Raw genomic sequence first — 17,874 nt, forward strand, 5'->3', positions numbered from 1 at the left:
TTTAGTCAAACTCCCCTTCCTCCTCCAGCTTTATTGATAGTTTAAAATTACATTTCTATGTTCCAGGACTTCAGTTTCTTTTACCATCTGACTTTAAAAACCGATTACAAGCAAATGAAACTCAAACAGTTGTCTAAAGTGATATAGTATACAAAAATAACATCTTGATTTCTGTGAAAACATTTCTCTGCAGCTCCTGAACAGCTTACTTTCGCTATATTCATTGATGCATGGTCTGGGTTTTACTCATTACTTCCATGAGAAGGTAAACAAAAAAAAAAATTTCCAGATCTTTCTTTCACCTGTATCTCCGATTCTATCTCGGTGGCCGCTTTCACCGGATTTGTACACGTGGCCACTAGCCGACATTGACGTGTTAACGTTGCCTTAGCCCGATACAGATGTCAAGAACAGCTGAGGTCAGACAATGAGACCATCAAAAAAGTAATATTTGCAGAAGTTTTCACAAACTCTCCCAGTAGCAGTTCTCCCTTTTGCACAGGCGCTACAATAAACCTGAAAAGGGTCTACTGGTCTGACTCAACTCTTCCCATTCGTTTCATCCCAACTCACCAGTGGCACGGAAAGGGGGTTCTTTAACAAAGCATTATACATAACACCTCTACCAAACTAAACATAAACATTTTTTTTGTAGTTAAATGCAGGAAGTCGTTTTTCCACCCTTTCCTCCTTTTGCACGTCAAGTAAAGCTCACTGGCCTGGGACTAGCTCTATCTGCCAACCTTTGGCCAGTGAAGAGGATTCAGAGAAAATAATACAACCATCAATCAGAAAAAGGAGGGGCGACAAAGTAAATTTAAGCTGTTGCTTCAATCGTGCATTCCCGTGCAAGGTGCCCCGACTCCCCACAGCGGTAACAGTTGACTTCACTGGTTTTGCTGCAGTTGATGGCTACATGGCCAGTCTCACCACACCTAGAACAGACCAAGAATAGTTTTGTTAGAGGCATACCCAATATAAAGAAATCTAGATTAAAGAGGTTCTCTCAGGAAGACTACCCCTATGTACAACCTACATGATAAAGCAAGGATCCCCTGCTTTGGTATTAACCCCCCTCTATGAACCAAAAAAAGTGCTGCTCTGTACGAAGGACTCCCATTTTGGCAGACTTAAGTATTCCCAGTTTTACATGGTCCTTCAATCATTCGAGCACTATATTTCCTGTAAAGGAAAAGGCCCGGTTGGCTAGGGGCTCCCCCAACAACATTCGCCATTTACCAGAATAGGGAGTGATCAGCTGATCTCCCTGGGTTCTCCCTCATGACATAATACCTTTAAATTCACCTGAATTACATCTTACCTGTAGCATTTCACTTTGGTACAGTCTTTCTGGATGTGACCAAACTCTCCACAAGAATAACATTTCTGCTCATCAGCATGGTCACAGTCTCGAGCAAGGTGACCTGGTTTCCCACAGTTATAGCAACACTGCTCTCTCTCTTTCCTCGGCTCCTTGCAGTCCTTTGCGATGTGTCCACCTCTTCCACAATTGTAGCAAGCTGAAAAAGAATTACATTTTATTTTACAAACTGAAGAAAATGCAGCTTTAACTACAGATTACATAAACAAGAAATATCACCTATTTTTGTGCATTTCCTAATGCGCACACACACAAAAAAAGTCATACGATTTTATCGCCCGTGTGAATGCACCCTTAGAAAACCAGCTGTAACTGGACACTAACAAAATTGACATTTCCCATTAGTTCCATTACAGAATCCTGTCTGTCGGTTTTTCGCCTATCCTTTTTCCTGATGCTTCCATCGTGACAATCATACTGGAGTGCAAACTACAATTGGTGACCCCCCTGCTTTCCACCTGCCCCGTTTCTCTGAAAATAAGTCCCTGTCTTATATTCATTTTTGATCCAAAAGAGGCATAGAGTCTTATTATCGGGGGATGTCTTATACTTACCTAGCAGGCGCCATCCGGGTCCCTCCTGCTGGTCTACAGAGTTCTGGCACACTTGCTTGCAGTCCTCAGCAGCTGACAGAAGATTGCTTCCTGGTAATGGGCTTCGTAAACTCAGCCTCTAGGAAGCAATTGCTCTGATTGGTTCTCGAGCGCCACAGCCTAGACAATCAATGCAATGCCTGTGATTGGCTGAGCTCCAAAGCTCGAGAACCAATCACAGCCATCGCATTGTTTCATCGAGCACTGCATTGATTGGTTCTCGCTTGCTGTGGCTGATCCATCACTTGCTGGAGGAGGGTTTTACAAACCCTGTTACCTGCAAGTGATCTTCTGTTGGCAGCTGACGACTGCAAGCAAGAGTGCCAGAACTCCGGAGACCAGAGGGTAGGACCTGGATGGTGCCCTACTTGGTAATGTATTGTTTTTTTTTCCCTTTGGGGTAGGACTTATATATACCTAATTTCCCTGAAAATGTCTAGTGAGATTTCTATGTCACTTATACAAGCATGATGACACTGACATGTCAATTCTTGACATGGCACCCATGTGGAAAGCACATCAGTTGGCCGCACACAGATTTGCCCCATTGACTGGAACGAAATCCACAAGCAAAACAGCCTGAAAATGCACACTTGCCTCAGGAAAATACGATATGGATCTGCCCATTAAAAACTATGTGGACATGCCCTTACACATTTACTAGTTGTTCTCTTTTAATATAGTGTTAATCTCATCAGGCAGTGTAGCCTGGCTATAACAAGGTCAAATTCCCCTTAGTGTATGCTCAGATGGAATCCAACACAGATTTTTCCACCTTTAAAGACCGTCGAAAACCTGTAGCTGAGCTGCAGACTACTGCCGCAGTTATGCAAATGTATAGCACTGCTTCTGTGCGCAAATTTAACCCTTTTCAATAGGCAAATCTGTGTGCAGAACTCCTGAGATGCAATCCACGTCAAAAGGTCACGTCACTGTCACGAATTTTAAATCCACGTGAAGAAAAAAAATTAACTAAATTTGCGCCATATATATGCAGAATTGTTAGATTAACACCACCACATGAGGATGTGATTCCATAGGGTTTATGTATGATAAATAAGTATGACTAAAGCCACCACATTCCGGAAGGACCACGGCTCAGACATTTATGTTCAACTATCCGGCTCTAGAATTATAGCAACTAAACTACCACTATAGCACAGACACTTCTCTTTAATCTCCAAGACTTAGAGGGAATAGGTCACCTACTTTCAGCCCTAGGAGTTAAGGTGAATGGCACTGCCAAGTAGATTGCCCATTCCAATTTTATAATGGGTGGTCTACTTAGCAGCAACACTCAATGCACTGAGCGGCAGCTTCCAGGACGACAGGGAGGTAAGTATAACACTTACATCCCGGACTCAGCAGGTTACCTACTTTCAGTTTATAAATTTAGCTTATAAAGGGTAAAAGTAGGTGCCAGTCTCTTCGAAGTCAAGAGAGATAGTAACCACCATAGGCTATAATCCAAATGTTACCTTTACAGAACACTAACATTTATACCGCAGAGCATCTCTGAAACAATAAAATATCTTGAGGCTACCAGTAGCAAGTCATTAGGAGTCATCGGTACTTGTAAGCCCTTTATTCATTTGTAAGAGGGAGTTGCAGGGGTCCTAGCGGCCAATCCCTTACTGTTCAATAAGTCATGGCATATCCTTGGATTACCCATCAGCAATGAACAGTGTCTACTTGTAGCATACACGCTGGGCACTCACCGTCTTCTTGCAGATCACAATCCTTAGCAAGATGGCCAGACTCTCCACAACGATAACAAATGTCTGGAAGAGATGAAGATATGAATTGGAACCCTATAAATCGGAGAAGAAAAAAAAACAAGTATTAATAAAACTGCAAAGCATTAGAGGTGTTAAAGAAAAGGGGGTAGGGAATTGTGTGAGCAGCAGCCAAAAGCAGTAAAGGGATGGGGGAGATCCAGTTACCTCTTGAAGAGTTAAAGCCACCACGTCCACGTCCTCTTCCACCTCGGCCACGTCCACCACCAGTAGGGCACTCCCTAGCCCAATGACCAGAGCGGCCACACTTAAAGCACTCGTTGCTGCTCATGTTTCAAGAGTAGATTTCTATAAAAGAAAGACCTGTCATAAACAGAGTATACACAATCTGAAACACACTCTTAACTTAAAACTTTATTGTATAAAGAATGCTAGAACATACTGTATGAACAAACTCCCAAGCATCTGACCAACTGCACAGGAATCTTGGCTACCAGGCTGACGTGTGTTATTAAGTAAGGCCAACCATGCCATCACCAAGAAACTACATTCACATCACGGATTTGCTGCGTGGATTTTGACACTGAATTGAAAACTGCTTAATTCTGCTGGCAATTCTGCACTCAGGTTTTGAAACGGAATTCAGCTGTAAGGCATACAGACCTTTGGGGAAGGGGGTCTCCCCTCTAGTCACCAGACAGGCCTAGCCCACCCATGTCTATACAGTCCACCATCTATTAGCAATTTAGAACTGCTGCAAAAACTGAGCGTTGAGGAGGCCGTAATCCAAATTATCCACCTAGACTGGATGCTTAAGGGGAGCAATAAGACAAACACTGCCAAAAATCCACAGTGTTACAGTACAAGACAGAAACCATCTCACCCACGTACAGCGGAGAACTGCCACGCAGGACACACAAAATGTTAGTTTACTATGTAGATTATTGGCAGGAGATGGCAACCTATCTGATGGAGACGGAACCCCAAAGCAGAATCCGCACCGGTTAGATCTCAGTCTTTGCTCTGGAACAGCTACCACCTGACCACTAGCAGCCAATCAGAGGCCGCAGCAGGCAGGGACTGTTCTCCTGGCATCACCAGCCTGATGCTGGGAGCCAGGAAAATGGCATCTGACCACTGCGGTTGCTCCAAAACAAGGCCTGGGAGGACTGTGGGCTGCACCGCCGGGAAAAGGGCAGGTAAATACCCCTGGCTTACTGTTTTAACAGATTTGGATACTAAAAATCCATATAGCCCCCGGACATCCCCTTTTATAAAGGTGCTCTGGTTTCCAGACACAATTCTGTCCTGGACAAGGCGGTATATAACCCCCACCTCCAGACCCCATTGTCAGCTGGGCAACAAGGCGGCAGCACTCTTCTAGCTCCCTCTGGCGGTATTCACACGCTCCATTCTCCTGCCCAATAGTGAGATGGACGGACCTTATATGGGAGAAGAACCCTTTACTTCGAGTGGGTTACTTCCCTGCAGGTCCCATTTTTGTTGAACTCTTCACTGTTCCAATACTGGAACCGCATGCAATTTTTTTTTTTTACTGTGTGTAAAAAGTAGATGTAAATGTGACATAAGTCACAGTTTTTCCATCCGCCTACATCGTGCTCACCCGTGTCAGCGCAGCATAAAGCACGGCCCTCTGATTGGCTACTGCTGATCACGTGGGCAGCCGTAGCCAATCAGAGAGCACTGTGGGGGTGAGGTAGTGTGAAGATTGCGTTGGCCATCTCGGATAACAATAAGCAGGACCCTGAAGGAAGGGACGGCAGAGAAGTATAACTGCAGGCAATTCCCCCCTGCCTGTCCGGGGACAGAATGGTGGCCTGAAACTGGAGTGCGGCACTAGCAGCGGGGGAACCAAGTTGTGGGACTAAGTTTATGCTACTTGATAGAAATAAGTCAGACTTTCCACTGGAACACGATTTGTTCATAAAAGGGTCTTCGGAGTTTTTATACAGTGTTGTGCCCAAATCTATAGGGAAAAATACAGTCACTGCAGCGCCGAACCGCCGTCTAACAGGTGGCGCAGGCTTACGGGACGGCACTGATGAGGTTCGGGAGGGCTTCCTATTGGCTGCAGCGATCATGTGCATAAACCACCCATGTGGCCGCGGATGGAGGCAGTCTGCGGCGCAGCAGGAGGGGAACACTTTGTCCATTTACACAGGACGATCATCACGCAAAATCCATTCCAACAAGTGAAAATGTGCAATAATCATTCCGTCTAAACGCACCCATATGGTTGCCATGTGTTATTCAGGGGGAAGGTGCCAGAACCCCAGCAGCTGCAGTTACAGGGCCTCTCCTATAGGGGGCACTATTAGCTGCTCTCCATACATCGGCTGGATGTACAGCCCCCCCATTACTGCACACTCATCCACTATGTAGTCCTCTTCTCCTTCGGGGGCTGCACAGCGTGGGACCCCATTACTACCCATATATGGAAGAGCGCCGCACACCACGTGTCCCCGCAGCCCCGGAGATATAAATAGCCGCCCTGTCCCGAGCACCAACCACGTGAGCAGCAGGCCGCAGACAGCGGCGCTAATAACTGCGCACTCCAGTGTGTTCTATCTCCCCTCCGCAGTCACACCGCCTGCAGCAGCCTCCCGGGCCTAGCGCCGCGCCCCCTCATCAGCGCGCACACCACAGCTGACAGCACGGAGCTCCCCGCGCCATAAGGCCGCACAGTGGATTCTCTCACCTGGCTTTCCCTTTGCTCTCCCCGCGCTAGCCGCGTCCTTACTCACCCTTTAGCTGCTGTTTATCTCTAGTTCCTCTTCGCTGCGCCACACGCGGTTTGCACACGACCCCAAAATGCCCGTCGAGCTGCGCACGGTGCCCCTGCTGATCCGACCAACCAGCTTCCACAACGCACAGCCACTGCCTCACTACGAACCAATCACAAGCGGCGTAGAGCTCACAAAGAACACGCCCACTGCTAGTTAAGGTAGGTTGTCGCTTGTCAATTAGAATGAACCATTCCGTTTTTTAACGTAGGGTTGAAAAATAATGGCACCGCAGCGAACTTCACCGTAGGAAGCCATATCCGCGGGTTTTATCCCAAAAATAATGTGTTTCAAAGAATCTGCGGAAAAATTTGCTTCAAATTCACGTCTGGTTTTATTTAGCGATCGAATATGTTTCCATCCTCCCCCGCTCTGCGGCGCGTCTAGTGTGTTGGTGTACGGTAGCGCTTTCTAGATGGTACGGTCCAACCATGTGATACGAGGCGCGCGTTGGGGAGGTTCCCGCCTTCTGACCTGTCATTTTACCTCAGTCAGGCGGGGCCGCCATTTTATACTTTTTATAAGCAGCTGACTGGTTTCTGGGCAGTTTATTGTAGTGATACGGCGTGCAGGTGGCGGGGTCACACGTGCTGTACTCGGGGCGGCGGTGGTGATGGGTTCCTCACACGTGTACACCGGGCAGCTATAGAAGGGGCTAATGCTGTGCACATGGGGCCCGCAGGGCTGTATGTAGACCCCCCTAGTTTACCACATGTTTATGGCCCATCCATAGAGGTGCCTGCTGGACATTTCCCGCTGGCCTGACGTTCCCGCTTGCGGTGTATGTGAGCGGATGCTGCGCAGCCCTCGTCTCGCTTCTATGTCCTCAGCAGCTCATTTGGGTCGCTGCTGGCTTCACACGGAACTTTTTAGGAAAAATGCAACTTTTGTCCCACTTTCTCAGACCATAAAGCCATAATTGCACTTGCCGCTTTTTTTTATGCGGGGGGGGTTGGGTAATTTTTTTTCCCCGTTGCATCGGTTTGCTGTCGGTTTTGTGCCCATTTTAGCGCTTTTGCACTGGCCTTTCTATGGCCGGTTTCACACAGGCGAGATTCTCACACTGAGACGCGGAATATGAACCCCGTTCTTCTGAGTAGGGTATCGTTTCTGTTTGGTTTTTTTGTAAAACTAATAGCGGCACGTCCCATCTTTGGGTGTGCCCTCGAAATGCCCATTGTTTTCAACGAGGCCCGTGGCAGCAACACACCGCAGGCGAGGTGCACACGGAGGCCATGCAAGGTCTTCACACTCAAAACAATGGGAAATGATCCACCGCGGAGGATCGCTGCTTCCCTGAAGTAATGCAAGGCGGTTTTATATAAAAACACCTCCCATCCTGGCGGTGAGCGCGATGTCAGTCTGATTCACGGCCGAGATCACATTAACCCATGTGAAGGCCGCCTGCACACGGGCAGACTTGCATTGCGGAGACCAGAGTGGGTGTCCGCCTCCGGATCCCACAGCAAATACCGCCCATAGACCTGCTGTGGAAAATCACTTTTCCATGTCCACGAGCGGAAATCAATCGCAGAGGGAAAATTGCAACATTCTCTATTGCAGCGCAGATGGCTTCCGTTGAAGTCAATGGAAGCCGTCCGATCCGCGGGCTCTTCTGCAATCCTTGCAGAATCCGCATCATTGCCTAACAACGCGGCATAATCTGTACTGCGCATGCACGCCGCTATGTGATGAGCGAATGGAGTTCTTATTCACGTGAGTCGTGTGCTTCTTGCAACACACACATTTGCGCGAGGTTCTTGCTTGTGTGCATGTAGCCTGAGATTAACTTCATGAGGGTGATATCGGGCCGGGAATCACAGCCTGACACAAGATAGGACATGCCGCCATTTGTTTCCTGCATCGTGGTGCTATGCAGAAAAATATCGCTTATGTGTATGACCCCATTCATAGTAATATGTGTGTCTCAGCGAACAAATCTCGTGCAATTTTAGCCCCCGTGTGAAGCCGGCCTAACCATTTAAAAACAAAAGTTGGCTTGCGTTTTTTTGGGGAGTGAAAAAAGAGACAAAAAGTGAGTGTGAAGGAAGCCTTAGGCCAGCTTCACATCTGGAGTGGAACCTCCGGCTGGGGATTGCCCGCAGATCCAGCTCATAATACCGGAAGACATAATGCTGCATACAGCGCTCTTCCATCTAAAAGCTGAGCGGAAACTGACTGGACCTTCTTATAGTCAGTGGGGTCTGTCTGGCGCTGTTTGGTTCCGTCCTAAGAAGGAGCTGTTTGGCCGTGGGGATCCCCCTTTCCTGCTCCCCGAACGAAGGAGGAAAGTGGAACCCTGGGTGCAGGTGTGAAATACCCTAAGGCCTCATGTGCAAGAGGAAAATCAGGCCCACCACGGATTCTTCAGGCAGAATCCCGCAGCGGGTCCCTCCTTTCCCGCGGACATGAGGCCAAAAAGTAAGCATTACTTACCTGTCTGGACGATGCGGATCTGCCCTCCGTCACGGCCGGAACTTCTTTCTTCGGCCCAGCGGATGTGCTCTGCGTGCCGCGTGCATGCGCCTTGCACTCCATTTTTTTTTTTAACTCCTGCACTCCCGAGCCAGAGAGCAGGAATTCAGCTGCCGGTGTGTTGCAGATCCGGACGGCTTCCATAGGCTTCAACAGAAGCCTGCTGGAGCCGCCCCCGCGGGAGACCCGCACTAAAATGGAGCATGCCGCGGGTGTTTTCCTGCAGACGCAATCCACACCTCGGGAAAATGACGTCCATAGGTATTTAACTACCTGCGGGTGTCCAAGCATCCCTATGGGGGCGCGGATCATGCCTGCAGGTGACCCGGTGTGGATCTGTCCCTGTGGACATGAGGCCCTAGTCTACTTTTATACAGTCCGACAGTCTCTTACAAGAGCGATTACAGGCGTAAACACAGGACCCAACAGGGCGACTGAGCGACAATTACTTGTTTATCACTTAGTTTTCAGCTCGCCTAAAAACCAAGTGACTGTCGGTCCATGTAGACGGCCTTTTCATGAACTACATTTACTGAGAATGGTTTCTGGAAGAGATCTGAGCCGCACTCCGCTCAGCCTCCATTCAGTGAACCACTACCGTACCTCTGTGAAAGCACAAAAACCATAATCATTGGGATGCCTATCGGGCACTTAAGCACCTGACAGTTGTCCCGTGTAGAAGTACCCCTCGGGTATGATCACACCTCCTGGAGAAGAGCTGCATTCACTGCTTGCATTGCAGTGGATGAATTCTGTGGTGAAAGTCTATGGCATTTTCCCATCTAACAGAGCAGCGAATTTGTAAATCCACATGTCTGTCTGATGCAATGGATGTGTTTGCTGTGTTTGTGATTGTTCTCAGTAAGAGAAACGACGTAATCTTGTAGATATAGTACCTTTTAATGGCTAACAAAAATACATGATGTAATAATAGCGAGCTTTCGTACCAACGCAGGGGTACTTCTTCAGGCTTATACCCCTGCGTTGGTACGAAAGCTGGCTATTATTACATCATGTATTTTTGTTAGCCATTAAAAGGTATCATATCTACAAGATTACGTCGTTTCTCTTACTGAGAACAATCACATTTTGCTCTACTGGCTAACACGGTACCAGATCTTTGTTTTCATTATACCTGCTGTGTTTGTTACATGGTAACAATATTTTAGGCTGAAGAAAGACACATGTCCATCTAGTTCAGCCTATTACCCACCAATGTTGATCCTAAGGAAGGCAAAAAACCTAATGAAGTAGAAGTCTGTTTTCCTAATTTAACCCCTTAGTGATGGAGCTTTTTTCCATTTTTGTTTTTTCCTACTCCCTTTTAAAAAAAAATTGTAGCTCCTTTATCCATCGCCGTCGCTGTATGTGGGCTTGTTTTTTGCGGGATGAGTTGTATTTTTCAATGGTGCTATTTAAAGTACCATATAATTTACTGAAAAACTTTTAAAAAATTCTTAGCGGAGAGAAATGGAAAAAAAAATGACATTCCACCATCTTTCGGTGCGTCCTGTTTTTACGGCGCACAGACTGCAATAAAAACGACCTGATATTTTTATTCTATGGGTCACTATGATCACTACAATACCAAACTTATATAGTTGTTTTTTTGCTGTAGTACTTGTATTTTTATTTTTTTTAAAGATATTTAATTTTTTTCAATTATTTTCTGCGGTCATTTTGTGCGCGCAATACCTTTTTTATTTTTCCGTCGACGTAGTTGAGCAAGGGCTCATTTTTTGCGGGATGCCCTGTAGTTTCTGATAGTATCAATTTGGAATACATACGACTTTTTGATCGCTTTTTATTGCATTTTTTTCTGGGAGACAGGGTAACTAAAAAAGTGCATTTCTGGTATTCTTTTTTTTTTTTTTTGGACGACGTTCATCGTGCAGGAAAAATAATGCACTACTTTGATAGTTCGGACTTTTACGGATGCGGCGATACCAAATACATATTTTTATTTTATGATTTAGATTTTTTAATAATAGATATGGCAAAAGGGGGGTGATTTAAACTTTTATAACTTTTTTTTTACAATTTAAAAAACTTTATTGATCTTTTTTCTTACTTTACTTTGAAGTCCCCCTGGGGGACTTTAACATGCGATGCTTTGATCGCTCCTGCAGTATGACATAATGCTATAGCATTACGTCATACAGCTTTTTTACAGGCAGTCTATCAAGCCACCCTGTGTGGATGGCTTGATAGGCAGTCTGCTAAGGCAGCCCTGGGGCCATTCATTAGGCCCCCGGCTGCCATGACACCTGCACGGCTCCCCGGATCTCACCACGGGGGGCGTGCGGGACCCCCAAACAGCGTTCGGGGGATTTAAATGCCGCTGTCAGAATTGACAGCGGCATTTAAAGGATTAATAGCCACGAACGGCCGAGCGCGGCTATTGCCCGTGGGTGTCAGCTGTAATAAACAGCTGACACCCGCGCTGTATGGAGGGAGATAGCGGCGCTACCTCCCTCCATACACGTCCTGCAACAGCAGGACGTAGTTTTACGATAGCGCCGTCACTAAGGGGTTAAGGGGGGAAATCTGGCAATCATAATAATCCCCGGGTGACCAACCATTCTGCAGTATTTTCTGTGTGACTTCCACCTCTAACATCCGCATAGTTCTGATGGTGTTTTGGCGCAGGTCCATGTGCGGATTTAGCCCTGTCAGTTAAGTGACAAAACAACTATTAACACTTACATTTTTGAAAGCATTCTTGGGTCTCCTTCATACAACCGTATGCGCTTTTACGTTCGACCATATAATCGCATTAAGATTTGACGCGATCGAGTCCTGATGTTTATTTGCTTAATTCATGCCATTTACACGGGGCGCTGCTGTGTGAATGTTAAAAAGTAAGCAGAAGTAATAGCGAGCAGCGATTCAAAGAAATCTTCGGAATGACCAATAATGCTTAAATCGTGCAAGCTGTTGTCTTTTCCCAGCGTTGTATGCAGGGTAACTCCCTCTCCCTTGCTTTTTCCTAGCTCCGATAGAAGTCTATGGCAGCTTCCTATGTATCTCGACACAAGATAGGTCAACACCTATGTTTTCACGTATAAAACAGACAACCTGCGTAATTATGGTTGTCTGAATAAGCCCTTATTTTACAATATTTTTCCACACCTGCCTAAAACTTTTGCACAGTGCTGTATGTACATTTGGTATCCCTGTAATCGTACTGACCTGCAGAGTAAGATTACCATTTATACAGCACTATGAATGACACCAGGAAAAAACATTATACGCTGATGTACTGCACACAGCCTACATTGGCTGCCACATTGTATACTGAAATACAAGTAAAACCCCTAACAAAACTACTCTAGAGTATTCCCAATGCCGCTCTCACACGACCGCTTTTTACCACAATCGGCGCTGCGTCCCAAGTGCCACACTAATTGCGGTACAACGCACCCATTGATTTAAATGAGGCCTTGCAGATGTGCTCAAACACAGCGTTTCTAACGTGATTTTTGTGTGCTGTCCTATCTTTCGGCCTTTAATGCACCTCATCACCCATCATGGTGATTGGGTGAGTTAAGCGCTGTCAAACACGTTCAAAAACGCTGCTCAGAATTGCAGTAAAATGTTGTGGTTTCGAGCGGCATTTAACTGGACGCATGTGTGAGTGGCCTCAAACCACATAGCATAAAAACGAGAGCTGTCTCAACAGTGGCACAAGCCGGACACAACATAATGAGCACTGAAATGGTGAAAAAAAATAGCAGTTTTCATTATGCAGAATCCGCTGTACATTGTTGTAAAACACCTGTTGGTTCAAAATGCTAACTGTACCACTACATACAGAGGTGTAACAAAACACCACTCATGTGAAAGAACCCATTGGAAAGCATGGGCTTCACATACATGCGTTTTGTAGCGATGTCTATCAAGCCATGCCACAGGCCCAATTCTGCTATGACAGCCCTGGGGCCTTTTAGAAGGCCCCCAGCTGCCATGACACCCGTACGGCAACCCACAATCCCATCGTGGGGGGCCGTACGGGACCCCGGAACATCAGTTGGGGGATGTAAATGCCGCTGTCAGAATTTATGGAGGCATTTAAAGGGTTAATAGCTCCAATAGGTGGTGTGGTTTATTGGAGCTGTTGCGGGTAGGTGTCGGCTGCAAGAAACAGCTTGCAGTCGTGATGTATGGAGCAAGATCACCCCGCAATCTGTCTTTATACATACCCGGAAGCTGCAGGGCGGAACTGTACGCCCTGCAGCGTTAAGGGGTTAAAAAAACTGCTGCTATATTTTTTAAGGCTTGTGACGTCTATAGATGATTGAGCCATGTAGAATCCTGCTATCCACCAGTTCTATCAAGAACACCGTGACGTGTATATAGGACACGTAACTATATCCCTCTACCCATGGGTTTATGATGCTGTTTCTGATTTGAAAGCAGGGTAATCTATCTTTCTTTGGTTGGAATATTATTTACTCTCTGATGAACTATAGTTAAAGTATGACCTAGGAAAATGCGTTAGAGGGTATTCTATGCTTTACATGTGAGATTTAGTTTTTGGGTTCTTGAAGTGAATTATCTATTCTGATGGTTGTACCCTTGCCAGCTATGATCTGCAATGATAGATCAGATACCATGTGTGCTCGTCTCTTGTAAGATATGTGCATCAATTTGAGAGTTCTAAGGCCGCCTTCACACTGGCACGCATGGATTCTGCGTGTGGAATCCCGCACTGAATCCTCCCGTGCCCCCTGCTGGCAAACAGGTGTACCTGTCTTTTCTTCTGTACTACAGATGGGCCACCGGTGCACATGTATTGTGCAGAATTACCGTGCCGCCGCTACGCGATGCCATAGATCCTGAAACTTTTCTGCAATGATTGCAAAAGGGCCGCGGATCAGACAGTTTCCATTGACTTCACTAGAAGCAGTCCACCCAAAAAACACTCTGTAATAGAGCATGCTGCGTTTTGTTTTTTTATCTGCGAGCGGAAACTGCAACTGTGTTCTGCTTGGGTGCATGAAAAATCACTTTCCCATTGTATGCTATGGATGGACATTGCTAAGGAATCGGCAAGCAAACGCCCGCTGCGGATTCTGCAGCAAAAATCCACTGGTGTGCATGGGCCCTTACTCTGTATATTGATTCCAGATAGTAGGAGGTTCCTGATGGAGTGGTCCTTGTCAGGGCAGCTATTCCAGTGTCATATAGGCAGGGGCTACATCACCGGCTCTTATTAGGAATAGTTTGTTACGGACATTTTGGTCCTGATTTCTTGCTTAAATTGTATCATTCTTTGAAATATATTTATGCAGTTACAGTTCATGGTAATATTTCAGTAATCTATGATGGTTTTAATGTTAGTCCTTCTGTGATTTAATAGTTTCTTTTGTGACTATGGAATAACAAATGAGTCCTATGATTTCTAACATATCACAAAAAGCATTCTCACAATCCCTTATATGAGAAAAGGAAATAAAAAGGTAGGCCCTCATAAAGTGACACGTCAGATCTGAACAATGGGGCTGCGTCATTCAGTATCAAACCAGGCCATATCTTTAAAGAGATTTTAGGGTATTCCCTATTTTAATTTTTCAGTTTTAGGCCGGGCACAGCAGGTGGACAGGGTTTTGTTGTAATGACAAAACCCCTTTAACCTTTATTTACTTTTTTTTTTTCTTTTCCTTGTCGCTTACGTGGACTTGAAGATGATTGTTTTATTGCTATATGCTGCACTGTACTACTTGTGCATGTGTCTTAACCATCCCAGCTTTGGCAAGACTATCCCACATTCGGTCACTATTACTGTGAGGGGAGGGCATCACTGATGGGTACTATTATGGTATACAGAGGGTGTGGCTTAGTGCAAAAGGGGTGTGGCCTTTCATAAAAACTGGCCATTTGCAATGTCCTTCTCTTTCTTGTTCAAAGGCTGGAAGGTATGGTATTGCTAAATCTGCACCTATGTGTGGAACCACCCTAAAAATGTCTTCACATATTTTGATGCAATTTGTCAAGTCAATATCAGGAAACGGTAATCAGAAGGGGGGGGGGGGGGGGAGCAGCATGTGTGAAAGCACCCTTACCCACAGATTGCTAGCACAGTACACTGGGCAATGACGTAAGGGGCAGCTGTAGTTAGTTAGACTGTCTTCACATTAGCTTCATGGTCATTACTTCAATAGTTTACAAACATTTTTGAAATAGCTTGTAAACTTTGTCATACTTTGTCACAGGCAGACTACTGATTCCTACACAAAACATAATAGATTTCTCTTGAACCATTGTATTTTGGATGTAACGTACAGAAACAATCACTAGAGGTCACTATAGCTAAACGGTGATCATAGATATCCCCCCAAACACTTTTTCCCCTCATATAAAGATGTAGTTTATAACAACCAATCAGATCACTTGTTTAATTATGAAACCTGCTAGAAAATAAACACTAGTATTTTTTACACAAGGCTGTACGAGTAGAATATCAGAATATAACTAAAGGTAAAGTTGGAAGTACAGCTTTTACTTGAAGGAAAGATGCTCACAACATCCCTAAAGTTATACCTACCTGGTCACTGCAGTTTCGCAGATCTATGAAGGCCTTTTTTTTAGGAATGTAAGGCTTGATTCACATGAGCGTATATCGACCGCCATTTTCACGTCTTTAGGGGAGTAGAATACAAACCGCATGATGGGTATTGTTGAAATAAATGATCCAATCAGTAGAGGTTTTAAATTTCATTATTTAATTCTAAACAAGTTTACAATCTTCCATACTAAGTGGAATTCTAAAGTCTGTGATATAAGAAGTAGCATACATAGGGTGAGAGATTGACATTAATGTTATGGGTGAAAGTTACATCTCTATTTGTACCACCCCGAATCTCGTGGGAGATTTGATGGACAGATAATCTAGAATAAAATACGTTATGAAGCTTAAATTGTGTAAATTCAGTTTGGCATTGTTATTAAAATCTTCACATAGTATGATGGGCATTTGTGTATAAACGATCATGTTTTCTCTGGTGGTCTTTGTAGTCTCAGAGTAAGCCATCATTCCCCGAACAGTGGCATTTGTAAATTAGAGATAGAGACAAGATGCTCGGTCGCCTTAACTTTGAGACCCTCCCGATAAGTCTTTTGACGTTCAGCATTAGTGATTTTAGACTTTTTGTAATTCTTACAAGCCGCTCTATCCTCGCAAATGGATTTTTGATCATTTTGAAGCCATTCATTAGCCATATTTTGCAAAATAAAATTTTCACACTTCTTTGCACCACAGTTTTCTCAAATGTTTACTATTTGCTATTTGTTTGAAATATACTTGTAGAACTCACTGAGACAAGTGAAACGACACTTCACACGACGTGATAGCACACCGGAGTCCAGAGCTACACCAATTTTTAGCCGTGCGTCTCAGCGATTTAAGTACCTCAAGACGGTGGCGCCATTGCATTACCCAATAACCTCATACCGAGGTCAGACGCTTGATGGTAGGTACATTGGTCCTTCCTCTTTACAATGAGATATTTAACACTGTCATCATACGTGTTGTCTAGAAATTATTTTGATTTTAAAACTTTTACGGTTCTAAAACTATATACGTATTTTACGTCAAAAAAATACAATTGCACCATTTTTGGGGAGGAGTGGTGTTAGTTTTTACAGCAATCCCAGTGCAGTAAAAATGTCATATGTCTGAACTTTATTCTATAGATCAATACGATTTTTCTAGGGCTAGGCCCTGTCTAAAATAACAAACGACGGTACACTCACCTCTCCTGTGGCCTCGGGATGCAGCTGACAGCCGCGGTGCTGGGATTGGTGGTGAATTTCGGATAGACTGTCAGATGGAAGCATGGGACTGCTGCAGCTAATCAGACGGCGTTGTCGCTCCTGCTATCACTGCTCATATCCTGGCCTTCATGATATCAGGAGTTTGAAGACATGACACTGCGGCCTCTGATTGGCTGCAGCATCACATACTTCAGCCCAGCTCCCGAGAAGTCCCCTTTGATGCAGGCGCTGTCTGTCAGGTGCGTTCCATGGCCCCATGGAGCTCTTGTTGGTTATTTTAGGCAGGGCCCATCTGGGGAATAGGGTTTTGTTTTAATGACAAAACCCCTTTAAACAAAAATTGCTTTCTGTCAGCATATTCTGGAATGCGTAACTTTTTAAAAATTTTTTTTGTCAATTTGGCTGCATGAGGACTCGCTTATTGCAGAGTGAGCTGTCGTTATTACGATTGGAGTGCATGCATATTTTTGATTACTTTTTATTCAAATTTTTAGGGAGTCGGGATTAAAAATAAATAAATAAAATCACAATTGTAGCATTCCATTGAATTTTCTTTTAAGGCCTTCATTGTTGCTTGATAAATTCTAATAGTTCAGGCTTTTCCCTACACAGTGATACCATATACTGTATGTGGGTTTTTTTAATAGGAAAAAACGGGGAGAGGTTTTTTTTAACTGATAAAAACACTTTATTAAATATATGTGTACACTTATTTAGTCCCCACAGGGAACTTGAACTTGTGACCATTTTGCCACTTGTACTATATACTGTAATACTTCAGTATTGCAGTAAATGGCGATTTTTCATGTTGCTTCTTAAGTTCTGCCTTGGACAGGGCTTGATAGACAACTATGCAGAGCAGCCCTGGGAAGCTTTGGGCTACCATGCTAGCCCATGGGTACCCTCTGATCGTGCTGGAAGGGGTGCCCCCCTTCTCGCAGTCTGTTTAGATGCACTGTCTGCTTTGATCGCAGCACCTAAACAGTTAACTGCCGCAACCAGAGCTAATTCTGATCATAGCAGTGGCTGTCAGCTATCAGAAACGGCTGATAGCCATTGGCTATAAAACGTGGCTCCCAAGCCTGCTCCATACACACTTCAGTACTGCA

At 45.0% G+C, this 17,874-nt stretch overlaps 1 protein-coding gene and 1 long non-coding RNA gene across 4 annotated transcripts in view; one reads left to right on the forward strand and one right to left on the reverse strand.

The window, feature by feature from the left end:
- On the reverse strand, window positions 1–6,621 carry CNBP (CCHC-type zinc finger nucleic acid binding protein). Of its 3 annotated transcripts, none has more exons than XM_066596469.1 (5): window positions 6,476–6,621; window positions 3,918–4,058; window positions 3,693–3,755; window positions 1,322–1,520; window positions 1–935 (listed from the first exon to the last, which is right to left on the reverse strand). In XM_066596469.1, exons 2-5 carry the CDS (start codon window positions 4,039–4,041, stop codon window positions 818–820), a joined length of 504 nt encoding a protein of 167 aa, XP_066452566.1. In that variant the 5' UTR covers window positions 4,042–4,058; window positions 6,476–6,621; the 3' UTR covers window positions 1–817. The 3 variants fall into 3 exon arrangements, with proteins under 3 accessions (XP_066452566.1, XP_066452564.1, XP_066452565.1); XM_066596467.1 differs by having other exon boundaries at window positions 3,693–3,785; window positions 6,476–6,619; XM_066596468.1 differs by having other exon boundaries at window positions 3,693–3,785; window positions 6,430–6,566.
- The window catches only part of LOC136621186 (uncharacterized), a 23,562-nt gene continuing 12,283 nt past the window's right edge, over window positions 6,596–17,874 (forward strand). Inside the window, exons 1-2 of the long non-coding RNA XR_010791221.1 lie at window positions 6,596–6,675; window positions 16,299–16,461. This is a non-coding gene — a long non-coding RNA (uncharacterized lncRNA). The remainder of the gene's footprint in view (window positions 6,676–16,298; window positions 16,462–17,874) is intronic.

This window comes from Eleutherodactylus coqui, chromosome 3, assembly GCF_035609145.1.
Source record: "Eleutherodactylus coqui strain aEleCoq1 chromosome 3, aEleCoq1.hap1, whole genome shotgun sequence".
NCBI lineage: Eukaryota > Metazoa > Chordata > Amphibia > Anura > Eleutherodactylidae > Eleutherodactylus > Eleutherodactylus coqui.